The sequence below is a fragment of the Microchirus variegatus genome (assembly GCF_963457635.1).
Source record: "Microchirus variegatus genome assembly, chromosome: 9".
In the NCBI taxonomy this organism is placed as follows: Eukaryota; Metazoa; Chordata; class Actinopteri; order Pleuronectiformes; family Soleidae; genus Microchirus; species Microchirus variegatus.
The window spans coordinates 10,700,747-10,717,894 of record NC_139810.1 but is presented as its reverse complement, the minus strand read 5'-3'; the positions used below and the strand labels follow the sequence as shown (position 1 = coordinate 10,717,894).

Sequence of the window (17,148 nt, the reverse complement as noted above, 5' to 3'; positions counted from 1 at the left end):
GCCTGTACAAGCTGGAGTTCCCGTTCATACTCAAACGTGGGTCCGTGTCAGTCTAGCACTCCACACCTGCGTACTCAATCTCAAATTCCATTCCATACCCTAATTTGTGTTTCCTTGTATTCTTTGGTGGACTTCCGCCTATAACCTCCAGCAAGTTTCCGTGGTAACCTTCTTCTTTGTCGCCTCTTTGTACTAAAACAAGAGCGTGTCAACAGTTGGACTGGGAAAGTGTTTTGAGGCAGTTGGCCATACGAATCAAACTGGAGGTGTGTGTGTTGGCCGTGTGGATGAAAGCAGACATTGGAGGATGATGTAATTTACATACAGTGGACCACTGCAGACTTCAACCCGGCACTAACTTATGAGTTTATGGAAAGGTAGCTCGAGTCATTTTGGAGCCCTTCCTTCACTCACAGAGCTCAGAGACAAATATTAACCCTGTTCTCTTCTCCATGCCTGTAGCCCTTTTACTTGAAAAACAACCCTTCTTTGGGAGTAAAAACCCTGACAGTTGCCTTCCGCTGACACTTTAAACCACTTTCTGCCACAACTGAGCAGCTCGTTACTCTATGTGTCTATTGCTGCATGAGAAACTTGTAGTAATTACATACACATCCTCATCACTCTGAACTCTTCGAAAACATTGAGCAAACAGATTATGAATGTGACAGGGCTATGTAGCAAACAACCCTGTTTGAAAGCAGTATATTTATTTATGGAGTCTTAAATTTCGGTACTCAAATGCAACTGCTAACGAAACAGCAGACATGACAACTCAACAATAGGAGTATGACGCCACTCTTTACCCGAGACAGTAGCACTCTGCCATATTTTTACATACTTCACATCTTATGAGGCAGAATGTTGCATATTTCCCTCTCAATACATTTTCTACTTTTCACATTTTCTAATTTTTCTTATCTTTTTGCCCCCCCCCCCCCCCCCCCTCAAAGCAACAGTATGGGAAAATGCTGATTGTCTTGTCAGACATCCTTTTTATTTACCACTTGTATAATTAGGGTTCCCACAGTCATGAAATGCCTGGAAATGGTTTGTAATTTTGTCTTGATCTGATATCAAATATCAGATATAAGACTCCGAGCTGCATTAACGTCACTCACTTATGTCCCATGACACATGTGATACCTGTAGTATGCATTATGTCCACTCATGAAGTTAGGATGATAATCAGCAGAAATGCAAGGCAAATGTTTTTAATAATGTTCGGCTTTCCAATGACAAATATACAGTTTGTTACACTAAGATATTCCATTCCAAAACCCATGTTACATTTTCAACTTTTGTTAAACTACTAAAATTGTCATGGACGTTTGGTAGAATCTCATGGAAAGGTAAAAATGTGTGGGAACCCTGTACAATGCCTCAGAGTAAGCCTCCACAGCAACATGAATGATAACATGAATATAAAGAAGTCATCAATGGCTGTGTCTCGTGAATATATAATGTCAGTTGTACTAATAGGGTTGAAAGCAGACTCTATGTAAAGACACTGGTGTGAACTGACGTTTGTATGTGTAATTTCATTTAAATGAATGCATGTTGTTTTTAAGCAGGGTTTTATAATCGTGTTGCTGTGTGCTCTAATAAGGAGCATTGTTGTCATTTTTTATAGTGCATTGCAGTGCATGGAGAAGCTGCTTAAATCCGTTTTATTAAATGCTGTATAGGAAAAAAAAATTGATTTTAATGTCTAAATGTGGCTTTAAAATATCAACCATGAGCTGCCCATTTTAGAGGGGTATTTGAGCAGATTTTCTTTTTCAGATTTGTGGATTGAATATCCAAAGGTCAAGAATGTATACCATATAAATGTTTTGTTTTTGCTCATGTAAAACAAGAGAGAGAAAGATGAAGACATTCGGATGTTCAAGTTTGTCACAACACTACATTTCTACCTCATACCAATGACAATATAAAACAAATGTATAAAGACTGTAACAGCATTCCTGTCTCTGGGGCCGGCTTCCCTGAAGCCACATTATTATGAAAGAAATAAACAGTTATTCATGACATATAACAAGACTCTGTCTGTACATGATGGAAAGGTTTTACATCTCTAGGATTCAGTTTTATCCTGTTAGTTTTACAGACAACAGCTAAAACTAAAAGCAATGTGTCCTGTATTTTCAGGTAAATGCTAGTAAATACTAATGGTTTATTTTAAAGTTTTTTGTATTGGTTTTTCTGTAATTAACAACTGTCTGTATACTTATTCGATTTATTATTTTTTATTTATTTAAGTATTAAGATTTAAGACTTTTTTGTTTTGTTTATTTTATTGTTCTCAAATGAGAGAGCACCAAACTCCCCACTACAAAAGATATAATATAATAATAAGGCAATCAGAGAGACTTCCCCCCATTTATGCAAGAAGCATTTGGCGCCCTCTGCTGGTCATAGTGGCAAGTGCAAGTAGAAATGTGGAAACACAACAAGCAGACGGACAAACAAACAGGCACATAGAGCCGCCAAAAACAAAACTTCACTTCCTCTCCGACATATATAATATAATATAATGTAATATAATAATGTATACCATTACATCACATAGACTAAAAAATATCAGACTTATTTACAGACAGTGAATGAAATACAGAAGTTATTTTGAAACACTACATTTCCCAGGACGCTCTGCTCCCTTGCCACGCTTGACGTCATCAACACGCGTCTCTCTATACGCGCATCTGTGACTTGCTGCTCTGCGAAGAGGCTTGATTTCACATGTTAGTGTGTAAATAACGAAGGATTTAGTTCACCAAGATGCCTATGAAAGGAAGGTTCCCCATCAGGAGAACACTGGAGTATCTGCAGAAGGGCGACATCATCTTCAAAAACAAAGTGAAGATCATGACGGTGAATTACAACACATTCGGAGCGCTGGGCGAAGGAGCAAGGTCAGAGCTAACAGCTAGCAGCACGCTAGTCTAGGTGCAAGATGAAACACAGTTAAATATATTTACACGCTAAAGTGTTACATATTCACCAGCAATTTTATTACTGGGATATGAAACTGTTACGACTAAAAAACGAACAAAAAACACTTGTATCTACTCAAGGCACGTATACTGCAGACTCGTGTAATAATAACACACTTAATCAGAGTTGTCAGTGTTTTTATTACTGAGCTTATCAGTATTCTTCATGTTTATGATTTATAAAATATATTCTTATTCAGTAAAACTTATTCAAACCAGTAGTCCTGCTGATGGCGCTACAGCAGCAGTGTATATCAAAAACTGTATGTAAACACAGTTTCATGTGTTGTTTAACTATAATTTAAACAATTATTTCATGTCATGCAAGGGAAATTAAATGCACTTGTCTTCATAGAATTACGTAATGTAAAGTCATGGTAAAGAAATTTGGAATCTTGAAACTTGCTACAGCAATACATCTGCAGACTGTCGCACACAATCTACACACGTTTGTCTTATCCTAAAAGTTGCTTCAAATATTTGACTGTAAACGGCTGTGTATCATTCTTCGAAGCCGAACGAGGAAGAATGCTGTACATATTTGCTGATTCTTGAATACATCTACAGTGTTGAAAAATGTACAGTGTTTTTTCTGTCATGTCAGTTGTCAAGGTTTGACATTTTTCCATGCACTATATTGGACTTTTTTTCCTTCCAATATCTGATGTGATGATGTATATTGGAGATGCTTAGGCAGATGACATGTATGTGCACCTCACAAGGACAATGACTTGCCTTTGGCGTCTGCGAGGTTGTGAGTTTAATACTTGTGTAATGGGTAGTTGTTGTCATCCAGTTCTTCAGTTACCGCGACACATTGCTGCACAACAGCTCTAATGTATAATGTTGCTAAATGTTGTACTTTCTCATGTTGTTTTGCAGGAAGTTTGTGTTCTTCAATATTCCTCAGATCCAGTACAAAAACCCCTGGGTCCAAATAATGATGTTCAAAAATATGACACCATCCCCCTTTCTGAAGTTCTACCTGGGTGTGTAGATTTGCACTGTTGTTTACTCTGTATTATTGTCATTGAAATACCACTCTTAATGATCACAACTATCATAACTGTGCAATATCCCATCAAGTTAATCTTCTGTCTCTCTTGTAGATGATGGTGAACAAGTACTGGTGGATGTGGAGGGCAAGGAGCACAGGGAAATCGCAAAACATGTTAAGAAGATTTTGGGCAAATCAGAGTAAGATACTTGTATTAATCAATTAAATTTTATTTGTATAGTGCCAAATCATAACATACATTATCTCAAGGCACTTTACAGACATTATAATGTCCGTGTGTTCAAACATCATGAATATACAGTAGGTCAATGTATGTCAATGTATGTATATGTATATGTTTTAAAAAGAAAAAAAAACATCTTCTACAGGTGTCAAGTTTTAGCGTGATCTACCCTTACACTTGAAAAATAACAGCTCTGTTAATAGTGGAGTGGAACCTTAATTAATGTTACTGGTAAATCCTGTGTTTGTTCTACTATTTCATTTAAAGGAATATCTGCTGTAAAAAACGTATTTTACGCCAGGTTTATTCAAGACATGCTTGAACATCACATACACTTGTTGCATGAGTTAAACTCATTGACGGCTCGCTAATATATAAGAGCAGCTTTAAGTCGCATCACTTCATTCCAAATTCCAATGAATTCCACAGAATTTGCTTGAAACTTTTGCACAGTTGTGTGTCACAACAGTGACCCCTTCAGTGACAAGTCTGAGGTTTTTTTTTCTTACTCCCTCTGCTCGCAGAGAACTGTTACAAGATGAGGCTCAAGCCAAGATGCAGGCGTCCAACCCTGCCAACTTTGGGCCAAAGAAGTACTGTCTGAGGGAGTGCATCTGCGAGGTGGACAGTCAGGTGCCGTGTCCCGGCACCACGCCGCTGCCCAAGGAAATGACAGGCAAATATCGAGCCCAAATGGCGGCGTCGCAGGAATAAGAGCAGACTGTTGATCGTGAAGTGGACAATATTGTATTATTTTTTATTATATTACCGGACAAACACACGTTGCATATTAAGTTGTAAATATGCACAGGTGTTTGTACTTCTAGTGCCTGTGTATTGAAGATTGGCAGGGCATGGACTGACTTCCTCCTCTCCACCAGGAACCAGCAGAAACACTTGTCAGAGAGGACGTTTGGTTTGGATAACTTGACATCACACCTTGTTTGTACTGTACGTGACATGACCTGGTTCCAGGATGTGAACAGAATATCGCAGTGTAAACATTCAAATAAAAACCCAGATTCGTCCATGCCAGTTGAAGTCAGTGTTGTAGTTGAGTCTCGGTGTTTGAACCCATGTCCAAAGTCAGTCCCCATTGCTGATTGACAGTCATCAAGGTTGAGTCCACATAGTACATAGTACAAGTTATGTTCTGTGTGACTTGAAAGCAAAGGTTAAGGTAGAAGCAGTAAGTTGCATTACAGAGACATGAAACGCAGAGTCTATTGAAAGAAATCAATACAAAGTCAAACATTGTAATCCATAGCAATTGTTCAAATTCAAGCTACCTGCAGCGTTGAAAAATGAGGGCATGCAACAGTTATATCTGTTTCTCTCATCCTTTGTAATACATTAGCATTTTGACATATACAGCAGCGAAGTGCTGCCTGGAGTCCAATAGGCAATTGGGGAGCGTTATATAGTTATTTTGCCATGTCCAAACCTAAGTGTGGTATCAAATTATAGGATTTGTGCATTTAAAAGGATGTCGTGGTTTGTCTTCTTAACAACTTTCCTAAAGGCCTCGAAGACATGTTAGTAGATATTAATAATATCTCAGACATAGGATAGCTGCGTATATCTCTGTATGTGTGTGGAGAAATTAAGACAAAATATTATGTTGTGAAGTATCTTTATTTTTTGCACTTCAGTGTAATTAATATATTAATTTGATGCATATTTCATTTATTTGCACTGCCTTTATGCTCAACTTGGTTTCTACTGATTGTGTTACAACTGAAATAAATCGAAGATACCATTAAATCAGAGTCAACAAACGTGCAGACGTTTTATTGCAGGTTACAGACGTTATAAAGGTAGAGTCACAGTTTCTAATCGCAGAGATTCAGCAGTTGAGAGCTCCGTGTGGTCTTTTAGTTCTTGTTGTATGATCTGTCAACGGTCTCCATTGTCTTGATGTAAAGTGGACCTGAACGACGCCGCTGGTGGGTCTTTACCATGGTGGCTGTTAGAGAGAGGATGGTGGAAAGGGGGGGAAGAAAATGGTTTCACCCAAACATGATGCCAGGGACTGTGGTAATAATGGTGTCATCGTCAGTGTTTACCTTTGGTGGGCACTGTCTGGATGTTGACAACTGAGTTCTGTCCAATTCTGTTCAAGAAAGAGCAGGGGATACACAGTAATAAGTGTACACTGGGATACTGTTCTTATTTTGGGCCTAAAAAGAAATAACAATTTTAAGGAAAAAAAAATCTAAATTTCTCTTAATGAGAAATTGCATCTTTTGTTTTAGCTTTTTTATCCCAACTGTTCAGGATTAAGGATATGTTAAATACAGAAGTAAAATCCACTGTTACAGATTGGTGTGGTATAAATTCCTAAAGTCAGCTTACTTAAGTAATAAGTACTAAGATACTGAAGATAAGTTCCTTAAAGTTGGGGCAGCTTGTGCTTATTTTATTATTTTATTGCACATCATTTTTTTAAAGAATTTTAAATTCATTGCATATTTTCCTCATTTGTGCACGGACAATTTGTAAACTGCACAATGTTGTTTGTATAAAGGTATCAGAATTCACCGTTAATACATGTATGTAATAGGTACGATTATAATCGGTGTCAAAAAAGAAATTCTGGTCTAAATTCTGGGGAAATTCTGCAAATTTGTTTGGGGACCCCAACAAATTTCCCATGAACCATTTGTAGGTCACTACCCAGACTTTGGGAATCACTGGTCTAAACTACCCTCACCATGAACTCACTCACCTTTGCTCCTCTCCCTCCAGCAGCTTCCTGTAGGTGGAGATCTCTATGTCCAGGGCCAGCTTGACGTTCATGAGCTCCTGGTACTCCTTCAGCTGGCGAGCCATGTCCTGCTTGGCCCTCTGCAGAGCCAGCTCCAGGTCCCTGATGCGAGCCTTGGCGTCCTTCACGGCCCCCTCCCCGCGCTGCTCTGCTTCCACAATCTGGTGCTCGAGATTTTCACGCTGAAAATAACGTGCAAGTATGAGTCATTTCAGGCATTCAGTAAACTGAAAGGGTTTCAGTCAGTCGTCAATATTATGCTTGACAAGTGTCCGAGTACAGTATGACTGTAGCTTAGTTTTCACTTACCAGCACATGAAACATAACGCTTGATTAATGTATTAACAAATTAAAGTTAAAGCTGCTGTTGGTGAAATGTTAACTGTTGTCTTGGCTTGGCTGTCAACTGGGACAACAAATAAAACCATTTTAGCCGCACCTGTTTAAATCTATGATATCCTTAAATATGTTCCCAGCTTTACCTCACCATTAGATGCTCTTTTCTGACAGGAAACTAAAGTTCTTGAACTGCTCACTCTCCTGCACCAAAGTCCATATAAGAAAATCAGCATTTTTCACTTTCTGGCGCTGGAGAGCTGCTGGTCTACTGCTGCCTTTTTGGTTTGATATATGCAAAGTTGATAAGTTTGTTTCTGCCATTTCTGCCTTTCAAGGATTTCAAACGCAAAAATCACCAAATAACACATTAAAACTCATTGACGGAAGCAGCAGAGGATCGACAATGCAAAAAGTGAGCCTAACCCATGTTGTTAAGGTGAGTCTGTTCCTGCACCACGTACATTTCACAAAAAAAACATTACTCTTCTTTTAACTGTTTCCACTCTCTAACAGCTCTCATTGAAACCAGACTGTCATGGGTCTCTAAATCTCAAGGGTTTGACAGTAAATCATAAAGAAACCATTTTTGGAATCCCTCAACAGGAACTCTACAAATACCTGTTGGGGGTCATTTGGGAAGAAGGGTTATTGAGGTGATTATAGGGAGAAGGGAGGAAAAGGCAAATGGCAGCAAGTGAACCAAAGTTTAGCCGACAGATGACATCACTGACAGCAGCTTTAATATGAAGTATCCTGTTTCCGCTGCCTTCGCCTTTTTCATCACATCTGTATTTGTCATTCACTATATCCGATACTCACCTGTTTCTTGGCAGCCAGGATCTCATTCTGCAGACGGCTGATCAAGCGAGTGAGATCAGCTATTTCTGCTTTGGTGCTGCGCATGTCCTTGCCATAGAGTTCAGCGTCAGCAGAAATCTGGTCAAACTGGAAACAGTAACCCAGATTAAAACATGTAATTATCAGGCATGACAGAATGATTTATGAGTGTTCGACATTGACCCCTTTCAAAATATGCTTTACTTCCTCACCTTGTTCTTGTACCAGCTCTCAGCCTCGTCGCGGCTGCGAGCAGCAATGTCCTCATACTGAGCCTTGACTTCAGCTACAATCTGATCCATCTTCAGGGAGCGGGAGTTATCCATCTCCACCACCGCGGATGTCTCTTTCAGACTTTCCTGCAGCTCGTGCAGCTCCTTTTTAAAAAAACAAAACAAAAGATTTTCGCAGTGAGAAGAGAGACCCAGCCCAGAACACACTTATTTGTTGTTCAAGATCAATAAAAGGTTTGTGTACCGCATCATAGATCGCCTTGAGGAATTGGAATTCATCAGTGAGACCACACAGCTTGTCATTCAGCACCACCTTGGATATATAACCTGAATCCAGATCCTGCAAGTAGCATGGAAAAAACAAATGAACCTACACCTTTTGCACGAGACAGACAACACTTACAGCCTTTGAACACGCCGCTCATCATTGTTTAACGTGTACACAGTGATAGACTGCAAACTGTACCTTTTTCAGCACGACAAAGTCATTCTCAGCTTCGTTCCTCTTGTTGATTTCCTGCACGTACCTGAAACCACCATATTAGAAATCCTCTTTAATTATCACACCCCCACACACTTTCATTACTGACATTCGGTCTTTCACAAAACTTGTCTTACCTCGTTTTGTTGTCATTGACATTTTTGTGCATGACACTGTTCTCCGCGTCGAGCCGGAGTTTTTCGTTGTTGAGAGACTCCAGCTGTTGCTCCAGTTTGAGGATGTAAGACTTCAGCATGGGCTCAATGGTCGACGGGGCAGTCGTCTGTCCCTGCAGCAGGTTCCACTTGGTCTCCAGCATTTTGTTCTGCTGTTCCAGGTATCTAACCTGTCAAAAATACAAAATAATAAATGTTTAAATATTAGGTCAGGTACAGTATTGGCCACCATATCAATGATATAATGACCACACAGTATGTTTAAAATACAGGAAACCCTGGTTCTACAGGTTAAAGGATCAAGTATTTAGTGGGACCTACCCTTACACTTGAACAACAGCATGACCCTGACTCTCATAAACCTGGACTGGAGTCTGAACAGGCCTGTTGTTTCAGGTTTGAGCATTTACAAACACATGCTGTATGAGTTCAAGTGATTGACAGCTTGCTAACATCTTTCAGCCACATCATTCCAATCCATATGATCCAATGATCACAGAATTTGACAGACATAAAAGCCACAAAGCTGATTGTGCCCTGAGACTTTTGCACAGTTCTCGTCTGTAAAAGGATGACAAGATCATCCAACACAAATAACCAGAGATGCTGTGATTCTTACTTTATCGATGAATGATGCAAAGCGGTTGTTGAGGCTCTTGATTTGCTCTTTCTCCTGGGTGCGGATGGCCTGGAAGTTGGGGTCAATGTCGACGTTCATCCGCGTGAGCAGGCTCTTGTTGACGGTCACGGCTGTGATTGGGGCCATCTGCTGAGCCCCGCTGCTGATCCTGGGGATGGAGTAGGATCCCATGGACGTGCTGCTGAAGCCCCCTGCAGAACTTTGCAGACCTCGGCGGGAGGTGCGTGTGGCATGGAAGCTCATGGTGGTGATGTGTGGAGACTTTGGGTATGGATGGATGTAGAGGTCAGGCAGTGGTTGAGCCCTGCAGTGCATCCCTCATCTCTTGGGTGTTGCTTTATAGACAGAACAAGGCGTGGTTGTTGATAGGGAAGGTATGCGTCTCCCAAATGTGGCTTAACCTGTCTGACGGCATGCAACCTGTTCCCCCCCCACCTACCCCTGCTGTAAGTAAAGGATGGTGTTGTCACACTGGATTCCAGGCCTGCTTCACAACCTCTGGTATGCTACAATTGCAAACTGTTTTCTATAAGTAAACTCTGTGTCAATGACAGTAGCTGCCACTGCTGTCATCCAAGAAGTCATTAGATCGTGTGTGAAATCAGAAAACCATTGTCAAAAGGTCCTGGGATACACTCCTGGTATACTGTAGACACAGAGAAAGAGAGAGAAACACTGTGACTACAGAGACAACACAGAGTCACACACCACTGTTATTCAGTAGTATGACCCCACCCACCCCTGCTCTGCTGCTGTATATAAACAAACATCAGGTCTGATAGTTCTGCTTGTCCATTTTCAAGTGAAGGACACAGCAAATATATATATATATATATATATATATGCACTGTATAATGTTACAGCATTTCTTGCCACAAAGACCAATCGGAGGCAAAATGTCAACAAAAAAACAATTTTTTTTCAATTAATAGTTTTTTGGTTTTTTTTACTGATAAGGAGCTTAACCTAAATATTGTACAATAATAATACACTTATTTCATACTGGCTTTGGGAGAGTCTTGCAAGACTGAGAGAAAATGTCACAGTTGGATGCATGATTTCCGTATAGCTGAGTGTAAACTATGAAACTGGTCTGACCTCTCAGTCTTTGCTTTGTTTTCACGCGCCAACGTAACTCTCACCCCTTTTCAGACTGATTGCATAATCATGGCCTCCCTTTAAGAACACACGCATTCACACATGAATACGTTTCTCACACATTACATGCAGGATTATTCTGGGGCGAGACTGCAACACAACACAGAGACTCACCACTGAGGTAGGTACTCCAGTCTCTGTCTGCTGTATATTTTAAAGCAATTTGAATTATTTGAAATATGTTGTTGACATTTTTTTCCCTTTCTTCTTGTCAGACATGAAGATAGCTTCCTTCAATGTTCGCCGGTTTGGCCTGGCAAAAGTCGCAGACCCAGACGCCCTGTCGACTCTGGTTAAGGTAAAGCAGTCAAAAGTATGAGGTGGCTGGTTTTCAAAGCAACTCTGTGGTTTATTGATCATTTTATATAGTTTACAATTAAAGACTAATGATAATTACAAATGTTTAGGTGTGGAAAGCAGCCAGTTCATAATTAATAGCTAGTGTAGGGAACAAAGAGTGAGTGGCAATGATTGATGTTATAATGTAAAGAAGGACCTCAATAAGTTCACACAAAAACTTACAGAAGTACATTTTCTTTCTTTCTCTAAACTTCTTGCTTTGGTGTGATTAAACTTAATTAATTTAAGTAATAATATTTTATACGTTCTTCAACCACTTAAAATGTAAATGTACAATGTTACAATTTTTTAAATGTCATTTGTTAAAGACCTTTCTGCTTCATTTAAACCTGGTTTGCATTATGGTCAACCCATTATTGAAATGATTCCATAACTTGACTCCTCTGACACTAACACCCATATTTATTACTGTTAGTTCTCACTATTTATTGTTAATGACTTTAAAATTTCTCCCAGAAGGCTAAAATATACATTTTTGACTTTGTTTTGAACAGATTGTGTCACGATATGACATTATTTTGATTCTGGAGGTGGTGGACGTGAGTGGAGACTCTGTCAAACTGTTCATGAAAGAACTGAACAGGTGAGTGAAAACTATTGATGATGCTTAATATATATATATATATATATATATATATATATATATATATATATATATATACAGTATATTTTAACTCTGGTGTGTATCCCAGGGTCAACACCAGCCATCACTATTCTCTGCAGCTCAGTACTCGTCTGGGAAGAAACAGATACAAGGAACAATTTCTGTTTCTCTACAGGTAAGACGATATCTTCTGTCATCTGTAAGACTGGTTGTTGTACTTTGCTGAAAGGCGGCTTTAAAAAGACATCTGCTCCTTGTAAAAGGGACGACGTGGTCAAGCTGATCGACTCCTATCAATACGAAGACAACCAGGTGAACGACGTGGACGCTTTTGCAAGAGAGCCGTATATTCTTCACTTCATGCCACGCTACACAGGTCAGCACGAGGGAATGTTTCATCAGTACTCATGTGTTTGTGGTTGAGTTGATTGGTTGCCACAGCACTGTTGTCATGGTATGAATGAGTCATGTCCGTATAGATCCTGTAACGGACGTCTTTGTTTTTATTAAAGCAAATCACTCAAGCATAGTTTGATGTTTGAATCGAAGCAAGCAGCGGGTTTATCAAGTTTGTTCAGACTGTGTCAGTGAGCACTGTCGTGATACGCACTCGTGGTCTCAACCGACTGTTTCTTCTCGCAGTGCTGAAGGACTTAGTGCTGATCCCAGTCCACACCACACCTTCAGACTCAGAGAGAGAGCTGGATGAGCTGTACGAGGTCTTCCTGCACGTCAGGGACAAATGGAAAACTGATGTGAGTTCATCCATGCAATGAAATATGAATGATCGACCGGTGGTTTGTTTTATTGTGGTGGTAGACTGAAGACTTCATGATTTAGAGGCAGAGGAAGTTCACAGACACACCTTGTAACAAGGCTCTTATTGGAAGATACCAGCTGTCAATCATACTGCTGTCCACTCGCATGGAAACTATGTTATCCTCAATTTCCTCGAAATGGAAACATAATTTAGAAAATTTATATATTTTATTGGAGAGGATCTGTAACTGATTGAAAACAGCAAAGTTGCCCCCCTGGTGGCCATTCAATATATCCTTATTTCCCTCATAGCTTCAGGAGGAAAGGTATATTGTCTATGGTCCTGACACACCCATAATATGCTCAAACACAGACAAACAGTCATGGTCAGATAAAATGGAAAAAAAAAAGGTGAAAAATTAAACAATAATGCACAGACAATGTCTATAATGTCCCATTATGGTGACATAATAATCAAAGTCAAACAAACAAACAAATAAAGACTCCCTGGGGAAACATGTTGTCAGTAATCCAGTGGGAATCCAAAATCTAGTAAAATGAACCAGCAGTTACAAAATTGCAAGAATAGTTATTTAAGGCTCATAGAGCGATTGTCAACACAAAACTAGCCAATTTAGTTCTGATAAATATGAGTATAAATAAAAAGAAATAAAGCAAAACAGACTGTTTTGCAGTATCAGTTTTTTTTATGGTAATTGGTTTCATATTTACAGGATACTAAATCATAATTATGAGATGTTAAGTCATAATTATGAGATACTAAGTCATAATTTGGAGATAGTGTCTCATAATTATGGCATAGCATCTTGTTATTATACTAAGTAAGTCTTGTATGGCATTTCTTTGTGTTCTTATACTAGTGTTGTAATGGCTGCAGTTGATTTCCTCCAGAACATTATGATCCTGGGCGACTTCAACGCAGACGGTGCGTATGTCACGCGTAAAGAAATGAAGGCGATTCGTATACGCAGTGACACCAATTTCCACTGGCTGATTGGCGACGACGTGGACACCACTGCAAACACATCCAACGATCACACCTACGACAGGTGGGGGCGTAACAGAGGTTAAAATGCTGTCAGGAAATGTTTGTTTTTCAATAGTAGAAGAATGATTTTCTACACATGAATGTCATGTTTCTTTCACAGGATTGTTGTGTATGGAGACGACATGTTGGCAGCCATCACACCGAAGTCGGCCAAGCCATTCAATTTCCACACAGAGTTTTCTATGACAGAAGAAATGGTAAGTTTATGTTTTCATTTAACCATCCTGTGTCACGACAACATGCCTCATCTGGTATGTCCATCATCCCCGCAGGCCCTGAGAGTAAGCGATCACTATCCTGTGGAGGTGGAATTACGCATGAGTAAAAGCAACCAAAGGTGTGGCGTTGTTGATGCCCAGAATGTGCCAGGTGACAACACAATCACAGGTAACAGAGACACATGTGTCACACAATCCTTTCTGTGTCAGTTGTCAGACATGGATGAAAGCATTTCAGACATCTGTGTACTTGACTTTTAAAATGCAGAGCTGCTTCCGTGAAAGACAAGAGTGGGGTGTCAGTAATGAGAGGAATGTTTTACAATGCCTTGTGAATCACGTTTACAGCATTTTACACAATGATAATATCTATATTTGACTGAATCCTATTGATTTACTCCATTTGTTTTTCTGTGACATAAAGGTCAACAGGAAACAGATTCAGTACGCACTAGCTTATAGAGAGATGCAGCGCCATCTACAGAGGCGGAGTCAGACGGACGTACACAGCCAATAAATTAGCATATTATCCCATTAAGCTGCTGAACACCTGGCATTTTGAGCAGTAGAATTCACCGCTGAGGCGTTTTTGTTGTTGGCACTTCTTTGTGTATTCATTCATACATATAACCTGTTTTACGCTTTACGAGCTCAGTGTTGTTGTTCCTTCAGTCTGTCTTGACATAAAACAAATAATTTCCTGTGTGTAGCACAGCACCGGAATGGGAATGTTGCCAAGTGAGATCGAAATGCTGCTATACTAAGAAACACACAGAGAGAGTCACGTGGAGCGGAAAGGCTTAATCAACTATGTGTGAATTCATTTGACAATGGTTTCATAGTAGCAGATGTTTTGTTTTTATTTTAAAACTTACACACTACAGCTTTAAATTATTTGGCAGGCAAATGTTACATTTTATTGAATTAATCCCTCCATACATTTCCTGATGCCCACTTATTGTTTATTATGTGTTATTGTTACATGTGTCAAATGTTGACAATAAATATTATTTATTATTTGTAGATAAATGTGCATGGTTTTGTAGAATCACTTCATACTTCCTTAAAGCATCACTATGTAACATTTGTCAGATGTGCTGTCACTGAAGGAAACATGCCACGATGATGAAAGCAGATATTTGATGACTTCTAAGTCCTTTTAATTGACCTCAGTTTAGCATTACTGTTTAACCTGCTGGGCCTGATTCTGGCATAGTAGATCGTCGCTGACTATCATTAAGTCACACACTTCTCTCACTGTGTTTATACCTGCTCCCCAAGATGGCATAGGACAAAGTATCAGGTGCAGAATGAGAATAAAAGGGACTTAATTCTCCCTATTGCCTATCCCATACCAATGACCCATCTAAAATGCTTTTGAAGCTGTTATTTTATGTTAAAAGAAAGTAAAGCATAGTAGTCAAATGTAAAATACTCCTGCATTCCATTTGTAGTCGTAACTCGTAATTTCCTACACCATGGAGCGTTCCTTCAAAATGACAAAGAATGGCTTACTAAAAATCTCAAGAACAACCACTTGTAGAGCATGCTGCAAACATTACAAGTTCAATTCAATTCAATTCAATTCAATTCAATTCAATTCAGTTCAATTTAATTCAATTCAATTCAATTCAATTCCATTTGTATAGCACTGAATCACAACATACATTATTTCAAGGCACTGTACATAGACAACATCAACACAATGAGCAAACACTAGGCATCAGTGGAGAGAGAAAAAAATTCCCTGATAACAGAAGAAGAAATCTCTGACAGAACCAGACTCAAAGATGTGCAGCCATCTGTCTAGACAGGTTGGGGTGAAAGGAAAAAATGGGGGACAGAAGAGAGGGAGAGAAAGGACAAGAGGGAGGTGAGGTAGAGACAGAAGAAAGAGACCAGGAGCAGATATACAACAACTGTATCAAGTTATAAGTTTATACAGGACAGTTCTGAGTCAGTGATGACATGTTTATATAACTACAAAGTCATTTATACAAGCAGCAGAGGTTGCCCTCCCATCTTAAACTGTGTCAGCATATTCGGCCCTTTTTGAATTTGAATGAATTGGTCCTGGGAAATCCTTGAAAAGTCCTTGAATTGATGTCAACCAAGGTGTGGGGACCCTGTCCACAGTAAAAGGTGCACATAGTTAACCACTGACTGAACTTCAGTGCTCTTACACAAGATTAACATTTCTCTGATCAATCAAATGACATTTTAAGTGATATTTCTGAACATTTCAAGCCCAAAGCCAATGACCCCACTTCATCAACAATTCTATGAGGAAAAAAATGCCATCATGTACAGTCACACTGATCCATTTTGTTGAATGAAAAACACATCTATTGGATGAGAGAATGATTTCTGTTGACATTTATTACTTGTGTGTCTTGTGTGTGACTAACTAAATGTACTTGTTTCCACTCCCAGAGAGTTTGCAGGCTGATGTGTTAAAACTGCAGAGGGAAAATCTCCTCTTGGAGCAACACAAACTTCAACTCCAGATCACTCTACTACAACGGAAACTTGCCAAAATGGAATTGGAAGAATAAATGGTTTACCTCAAATTCTTCAAATTTAGCTATGCTATTGTTCTGTGTGTGTTTGTAGTTCTTTTGTGTCTTTCTGTAAAAAAGTGGTTATTAAAACCAATAACGAATCATATGAGAGAAACCTGTCATATTTTCATGGTTAAATCTACTACAGTCTACTACAGGTGAAATAATGATATTTGCATATAAAAGTGGAATATAAATAGTCATTTTTTATTTAATTGCTTGAAATTACTAAAAGGACACTTACCTGCTCAGCTATAACCTAGAATCATATTTTCGGTCTATAAAGAGTAACTACACTGAGGTCCATAAATATTGGGACATCAACACAATTTTCTTCTTTTTGGCTCTATACACCACTACAATGGATTTGAAATTAAACAAACTTTACATGCTTTAACTGCACACTTTCAGCTTTAATTAGAGGGTATTTACATCCAAATCAGGTGAACAGTTTAGGAACACTTTCTATATGTGCCTCCCACTTTTTAGGGGACCAAAAGTAATGGGACAATCTAAACAATCATAAATCAAACTTTCATTGTTTAATACTTGGTTGCAAATCATTTGCAGTCTACTGCAATGACCTTCAGTTCCTGCTTGTTCTTGGGCCATTTTCCCTTCATTGCTGAAAACACTTCAGAATTCATCATGCTGCTTTTGTCAGCAGTTACAAAAAAATATATGCCTTTTACTTCAGCCTAGTCCTTTT

General features: G+C 39.1%; 3 protein-coding genes across 3 annotated transcripts; 2 read left to right on the top strand and 1 right to left on the bottom strand.

The window, feature by feature from the left end:
- Positions 1 to 2,744: 2,744 nt before the first annotated feature.
- mrps25 (mitochondrial ribosomal protein S25) lies at positions 2,745 to 5,751 on the top strand. Its single transcript, XM_083894833.1, has 4 exons — positions 2,745 to 2,915; positions 3,879 to 3,985; positions 4,106 to 4,193; positions 4,762 to 5,751. Exons 1-4 carry the CDS (start codon positions 2,782 to 2,784, stop codon positions 4,949 to 4,951), a joined length of 519 nt encoding a protein of 172 aa, XP_083750959.1. The 5' UTR covers positions 2,745 to 2,781; the 3' UTR covers positions 4,952 to 5,751.
- A 342-nt stretch (positions 5,752 to 6,093) lies between these two features.
- On the bottom strand, positions 6,094 to 10,025 carry LOC310931796 (keratin, type II cytoskeletal 8-like; the record flags this gene model as incomplete). The annotated part of the gene is made up of 9 exons (XM_083895025.1): positions 6,094 to 6,203; positions 6,304 to 6,350; positions 6,966 to 7,186; positions 8,163 to 8,288; positions 8,393 to 8,557; positions 8,658 to 8,753; positions 8,880 to 8,940; positions 9,032 to 9,240; positions 9,690 to 10,025. The coding sequence occupies 9 exons, from the start codon at positions 10,023 to 10,025 to the stop codon at positions 6,112 to 6,114; spliced, it is 1,353 nt and encodes a 450-aa protein (XP_083751151.1). The 3' UTR covers positions 6,094 to 6,111.
- Positions 10,026 to 11,085: 1,060 nt separating this feature from the next.
- On the top strand, positions 11,086 to 16,433 carry LOC310931795 (deoxyribonuclease-1-like; the record flags this gene model as incomplete). Its single annotated transcript, XM_083895024.1, has 9 exons — positions 11,086 to 11,166; positions 11,723 to 11,811; positions 11,921 to 12,007; positions 12,096 to 12,208; positions 12,475 to 12,587; positions 13,504 to 13,661; positions 13,761 to 13,857; positions 13,933 to 14,047; positions 16,312 to 16,433. 9 exons carry the CDS (start codon positions 11,086 to 11,088, stop codon positions 16,431 to 16,433), a joined length of 975 nt encoding a protein of 324 aa, XP_083751150.1.
- Positions 16,434 to 17,148: the final 715 nt, after the last annotated feature.